General features: G+C 35.6%; 1 protein-coding gene across 1 annotated transcript; it reads right to left on the bottom strand.

The window, feature by feature from the left end:
* Positions 1-3,113: 3,113 nt before the first annotated feature.
* LOC112513573 (UDP-glycosyltransferase 83A1-like) lies at positions 3,114-5,683 on the bottom strand. The gene is made up of 3 exons (XM_025119876.1): positions 5,203-5,683; positions 3,478-4,188; positions 3,114-3,373 (listed from the first exon to the last, which is right to left on the bottom strand). Exons 1-3 carry the CDS (start codon positions 5,681-5,683, stop codon positions 3,177-3,179), a joined length of 1,389 nt encoding a protein of 462 aa, XP_024975644.1. The 3' UTR covers positions 3,114-3,176.
* Positions 5,684-7,034: the final 1,351 nt, after the last annotated feature.

Genomic DNA, 7,034 nt, shown 5'->3' with positions numbered 1-7,034 from the left:
TTATTAAAAATAATTTAAAATAAGTTTTCTATTTTTTATTTTAACCATGTCATCAAAATGATGTGTTATTCACATCACCTCATTGAAGCCAAGCAACCAAAAAAGATAAAGAGGTTAACCGGATTAAAAGGTAACAGGTTATCAGTTGTTATAATTGATAGATTTTTTAAAATACGATGTTCTAATAAACAATAATTTAAAAGTATATTGTTGTAATAAGAAGAAGAAAAAAAGTACAATGATATAATAGTTCTTATGAGAAGCTCATTTATTCCTTTTTATGGGTCTTATGGATTTTTTCAACGTCCAAAATCGATAAATAAAAAAAAAAAAACTAGAAAACGTCATTTCTCACAAACTTCATGTTAAGAACCTAAAGATGATAAGGTTCTTATAAGAACTTTCCACAATTGTAGTTACTACAAACCACTTTACTTTTTACTAACAATAACCTCATATTGGAGATGTTCTAACGATTTTTGGTCTAATAGTATCTGATAATATAAGGTGGCATTTGTTTTTTAAGATATGTTGAAGTCTGAAATCTTATTTCACTTATGATTTATAAGAGGTGGTGCTGAAGTCTGAAATTTGAATCAATTATATTGTTTGTGTTTTGTAAACTGATAAACGTCTGAATTTGTTTAAATTATTTATTTTACCCATTAAAAAAATTATAAGGTTGAATTTATAAATAAATCTATACAATTTCACATATTTATTCATCAACATTACGAAATTTTATATCTAAACATATAATTAACATTCATTTAAACAAAAATATGTCATGAACGGTATTTAACACATTTAAATTCTATTAAAATACATCAATTGTGAGATGTAATGATTGATTTGGTAAGGATCGATTGAGAAAAATGATTGATTAAGGTTAATCGATTGAGATACGTCGTTGTTGATAGTTTGAAGAACAATAAGAGGCAAATAATATGTTGGTTTATCTGTTACCAGATAAAAAGACAATAAGACATAAGTGCATCTGAAAAATTGGAATGAACAAACAATTTGAATGGCCTTACCTCTTAACGACTCATACATAAGAGACTGATAAGAGTTTTTTAATAAAAAATAAAAAACAAAACCCAACATTCATGAATTATCATATAATAAGCAGGGTATCAGATACCAAAGATAGTATACGATAAGACCAACTTAGGGGTCGTTTACCGAAATAGTTACCCGGTAAGCGCTTATTGATAGGAATCAACATTATAATTTATTTTGATGCGTAAGATTCTAGTACATCAAAACATATCGAATGCGATAATTAAATGGGTAAGCGTTTACCTGGGTAAGAGTCGACATCGTCACTTACCGGGTACGACTCTCCATCCTTCTCATTACTCTTACCCGGTACGATTCTTGGCCCTTCTCATGTTCATCCGATGAAGAAATTTATCCGATGAACACTTACCGAATAAGTGTTCAGTAAACGGCCCCTTGCTTACCAAGTACCCTTCTAGTTATACAAAACAAGTTGAGCTCTATAACATCAATGTTTGACTCAGCTCGTTTAAAAGTTCGATAATTTTAAAGTCTAGTTGAACCAAGTCATACGAGCATAGAATTTGTCGGGCAATACATGTTGATATAGATATTAGAATAATTGTTGTTAGCCAGCCTCCAAAACTTGAGCCAATAAACAACATGCTACTCAAGTAGGGGCCATTTATCAAACTCTTACCAGGTAAGTGTTTTCCGGTTGTCACTTACTTTTCACCGGACTATGATGGTAAAGCTGAGAATCTTACCAATAAGAGACATAGCCAAGACTGAGGGGTCGTTTATCAAATACTTACATGTTAACTGCTTACCAGGTGTGACTCACCTTTACAGGTGAACATGACAAAGATCAAAAATCTTACCTCATAAGAGACATAACAAGGACCAAAAATTTAAGTCGATAAGTGCATGAGAAAACTCTTATCCGATAAACGCTTATTGGATCAAAGACACTTGCCAACAATTTATTTTAACAGTCAAGAATGCTATCCAATAAGGTAAGAATGGTGACTCTTGCTGATAAGCACTTATCTGGTAAGTGTTTGTAAACGCCCCTACAAAAATCTTACCCAGTAAATGAGGGAGAATACTCTTACACGATATGTGTTTACCGAATAAATGAATTTTAACAACAATCTGTTTTCATGGCCAAACATGTTACCCCAGAAGGTAAGCAAGGGTTTTGGACCCTTGATCACTTTTTATCCGATCAATGAATTGCATTTTATAAGGGAATTGATCTGGTGTATCTCATTAGTGTCAATCTAGTGGGTTTTCACAATTAGAATTGATCCAAGGGTGGAGATCCCTTCTTACATTTCTCAACATAACTTTCATTCTCACCGAAACCCAACCCATAGATACAAAAAGAATGATCTTGTGAGAATACAAGTTAAGTTGAGAAGCGTAAGAAGGGATATGGACCCTTGATCACTTTAATCGTACCCCCATCCCATGACTTACGCTTCTTACTATAATTGATCTGGTATATCTGGATACATCTCATTAGTATTGATCTTTAATAAGGATTGATACAAGGTTGGAGATCTCTTCTTACCCTTCTCACTAGAAACACAACCCCTAGATACATATGGTAATAGAAAATGTGCACTGAAGTAATATATCTACAAAAACCATTAAGACTTGAAATCAAGAATCCTTACCAGCCAACACTTTCTTGAATCATGTTTTACAGGATGTACAATTGATGAAGTGATTACTTCCAATCAAGTCCATTACGAATCTCGTGGAGTCAGGCATATGCTTCGAGCATTCTTGGATTAGTCTTTGATAACGAGCTTGTCTTATAACTTTATTTTCACTCAGATATCCGACCCAAATGGTATTGTCGAAATCCGTCACGTAACCCGGTTACGTATTAAGAGATTTTCCTATTAATCTTTACATGGGTCATTAATGCTTAAACGGATTAAGATATTTTTCGATCAAACATGTAACCTGGTTACGAGGAGATAAATTCAACTTATTCGGCATATAGAACAAACAACACCTAATCTTAAATCCAAAGAGACTTATTAGTCAAAACGATCTTAATAAAAAAAAAAACAACCCTCAAACAGATAGACGATTAATTATACACCAAACTTTTGTCCGATGACAAAATCTTGAAAATTGAACGATAGACGACAATAGCATCACGTTGATTCTTGGCATTGATTCGTATCTTTCTCGTGTATCCACTCGATAAAATCGCCAAGATTTTTGTGCGAGCGTCCGTGTTCTCTGATACTTCCCGTAACCTTTTCTTTCATATCGAAGGCGTTGGTTGCATATTTTTTGTTGCTAAGCACCTCCTCGACCTTACTTCGTATTTCTCCTCCTCTAACGATACCTGCAGAGGCGAACCCAAAAAAAATTCAATGCCACAATTTGACTACAATCACATTATTAATATAGATCTGTTGGTTGGTTCCTATGTGGGTCCGTCCCTCATACCTGTTTCATCTTTCTTAAGCCGTAGACCCGTCTTCCAGATGTCGCAAATGTAATCTTCGTTATAAAATTGATCGGCAAAGTACGGCCAGCACAAGAACGGGCGTCCATGGGTCACACCCTCTAAAGTTGAGTTCCAACCACAATGGCTCACAAAACAAGCCACCGAAGGATGAGCCAAGACCTTTTGTTGCGGTGCCCAACTCACGATTCTTCCACGAGAGCCGACTCGTTCAATGTATCCATCCGCGTACGTGGTCTCTTTGGTCATACCCGGTCGAACCACCCACAAGAACGGTCTGTTGCAAAGCTCGAGACCAAGTGCCAATTCTTCGAACTGGGTTTGGTTGATTATAGTGAAGCTCCCAAAAGCTATATAAATGACTGAACTGGCTGGCTGTTGATCAAGCCATGCTAAACAGGTCGAGTCTTCTTGCCAGAAGTGGCCGGTTTGGTTAGCCAGCCGGTTGCTAGCTAACAGCGGGCCGATTGGGACCAGCTGTGGGTACAGGCTAAATGCTGCAGGCTCGAGCTCGGTGGCTGAGTTGCATATAAACCATTCGGTCAATCTAGCAGCCTCTACGGCTTCTACGACCAATCGAAAAAATGCTTTTGCGGTGCCCGAGTCCTCAAAGCACGTCCATGCGAGGTTTGTGGATCGTAAAGGTGGCATGGTTTCGGAAAGCCGAATCGTCTGATCTTGTAACGGCATGCCTACGATAAAAAAATCGATATACTTAACAAGCTTCCTAGTGTCTTAAAACCGGACTAACCTGAACGAACCCGATATATCCATAGAGAGACATGTATGATTTGAACAGGATCACTACAACAAAATTGATTTCATAGGACGCCTAAAATGTAGAAGCATCCTAAAAAAATATTATATAAGACATAAGTTTATAGGAACAAACCAAAAAAACATCATATCTAAAAATGTTATAATATATTTATAAAACGCTTTTAGACGTTTTAACGACACTTTTTAAAATAAAATGTCTTATTAATTATTTTATACGACACTATTCGTAAAAACGTCCTATAAAAAGATGGGTTTATAGGAGGACAATTCTCAAAAGTGTTTTTTAAAATAGCCAATAAAAAAAATTGTTAAAACGCCTAAAAATTATATTGTTAAACCCAAAAAATAAATATTTCGCTATTATACGTAAATTAAATTATAATAAAAAAAATGAATTAAAGAAATTGTATAAAAAAATAAAAACTTTTAAATAGTTAATTTGATATTAATATCGATATATTTTTTCAAATTTTTATATCTTCAAATACATTTTTATTCAAAAGTAAAATCATTATCTTTTTATTAAAACTATATAAACCGTACTATATCAATAGAGACACAAAATAAAACGAAACATTAAAGGGAAAATGTATCTCGCTACTTCGCGCGAGTACTGTTTTAGTATATATATATATATATAGGGTTGGGTTCACATGAGACCAGACTGTTTTCGTGAGACCCCTGAGACTATATTTTTACACTTGAAACTTCACAGCAAAAACACTGTGAAGGTTTAAAAAAGTCGAACCTTCACAGCAAAAACACTGTGAAGGCTACCTTCACAGCATTTTGCTGTGAAGTTTCAAGTGTAAAAAACTGGTGTCACGGGTCTCACGAAAACAATCTGGTCTCACATGAACCAACCCTATATATATATATATATATATATATATATATATATATATATATATATATATATGTCTCACCATCGTTGTCCATAACTCCATCATCAATCAATTTCTGAAAAGAAAACATGGAGGCCAATGTAGCAACTGATGCAGGCCAAAAAGCTGCTCTTCTAATTCCCATCTTCTTGGCAACTCTTATCGCCCACCCCATGCTATCATCAGCAATAACACAACTAACTTTGCTGCCATCTTCTTCATTGATCTTCTCTATGAGTTCTTCCAGCTTATCTGCCATGGATTCCAGTAGTGATATGGTCAGCTTACACAGATCAGTCCTGTCCTCCCATGGTTCTAACCCATCAGGGATCCAAACCATCTTCATCAGACCCCCGAACCCATCTTGGTCTAACCCATTTCCGATCACGAGCTTGTGGGTGACCTCCGTGTTCACGAATGTAACCTTCACACCTTTCCCGACTAACCGTTGAGCTAGCTCCATTGTAGGCATCACATGGCCTTGCGCCGGATACGGTATGACTAGAACATGAGGTTTTGCCATGGGTTTGAACCGTAACCAAAATGAGCTCGTATATGAATAAGATGTACGCAGACCTGACCGACCTTAAAGAGGAGAGCAGTTGTTTCAGTGATGACCCTGATTAGTGAAATATGTGGGAAGGGAAGAAAAATAGAAAAGGAAGATTCTAAGAAGTTTGACCTAGAACCAAAACAAGCCCGGTATCTGGGTAAGAAGCGTGCAGATATGACCTCTACCGTAAAAAGGAGAGCAGTTGTTTCAACGATGATGACCCTGGCTGATGAAATGTGTGAGGAAGGAAGAAGAAAAACAGAAATAGAAGATTCTAAGAAATTTGACCCAAAACCAAAACAAACCTGTTATATGGGTAAGATGTACGCAGACCTGACATTTACCATAAAGAGTAGAGCAGTAGTTGTTTCAGTGATGACCCCCTGGGCTAATGAAATGTGTGGGAAAAGAAGAAGAAAAACAGAAATAGGAGATTCTAAGAAGTTTGACCCAAAACCAAAACAAACACAATATATAGGTAAGATGTACACATACTTGACCTTTATCCTAAAGAGCAGAGCAGTTGTTTCAGTGATGACAACCCGACTAGTGAATTGTGTGGGAAAGGAAGAACAAGAGAAATGGGAGATTCTAAGAAGTTTGAACCAAAACAAGCCTGGTATCTAGGTAAGATGTACGCAGATGATCTGACCTGTACCCCAAAAAATAGAACAGATGTTTTAGTGATAATCTTTGACCAGTGAAAATGCGTTGGAAAAAGGAGAAAAACAGAAATGTGAGCTTCTAAGAAGTGTTGGTGGTTATCATGCTTGATTTGAGTACCCTTTTATAGACATAAACGGCTTAGATGTACGAGCTCTATTTGTTCGCAAAATTTCTAGATTTTTATTATTTTCATGTTTTTGGGTTGTTTCGCGTTTTAATTTCCGTTATGAGGTGGTATCCAATTTTGTCTCCTCTCTTGGTGTCTTGATTCCATGTTATTTATTTTTCGGTCCCATGACATATCTTGAAATAGACAGATTCTTTGGTTAAATGACCTTATAATTAGGGGTGTAAATGACGTGAGTCGAGCTCGAGTATTAATATACTCGACTTGAACTCGATAACCATTACTTAAGTTCGAACTCGACTCGAAAAATCGTGAGTAGTTAAAAACCAAACTCGACTCGAACTCGATTGCAGTTTTTTAAGGTCAAACTTTTACTCGAATCAAGCTCACGCGTCGAAATTTGTGAAAATTTTGGATCTTCTCATATAAATTATAAAATTTAAAAGTTGTTTTCTTTAATTTTAAAAAAACTAAAATGATCCACCTCAAACTTTATTATCAAATAGACAAAGTTACAAACTTCATTCA

The sequence above is a fragment of the Cynara cardunculus genome (genome assembly GCF_001531365.2).
Source record: "Cynara cardunculus var. scolymus isolate 2C chromosome LG 5, CcrdV1, whole genome shotgun sequence".
NCBI lineage: Eukaryota > Viridiplantae > Streptophyta > Magnoliopsida > Asterales > Asteraceae > Cynara > Cynara cardunculus.
The sequence above is the reverse complement of the archived record's forward strand: the minus strand, read 5'-3'. Positions and strand labels throughout refer to the sequence as shown.

Excerpts from the sequence above, each read along its gene's own strand:
- LOC112513573 (XM_025119876.1), bottom strand. The coding sequence starts at position 5,683 with ATGGCAAAACCTCATGTTCTAGTCATACCGTATCCGGCGCAAGGCCAT. Across the intron at positions 4,189-5,202 it reads TGGAGTTATGGACAACGATG|GCATGCCGTTACAAGATCAG; the intron begins GTGAGACATATA and ends TTTTTATCGTAG. Across the intron at positions 3,374-3,477 it reads GCTTAAGAAAGATGAAACAG|GTATCGTTAGAGGAGGAGAA; the intron begins GTATGAGGGACG and ends TCGCCTCTGCAG.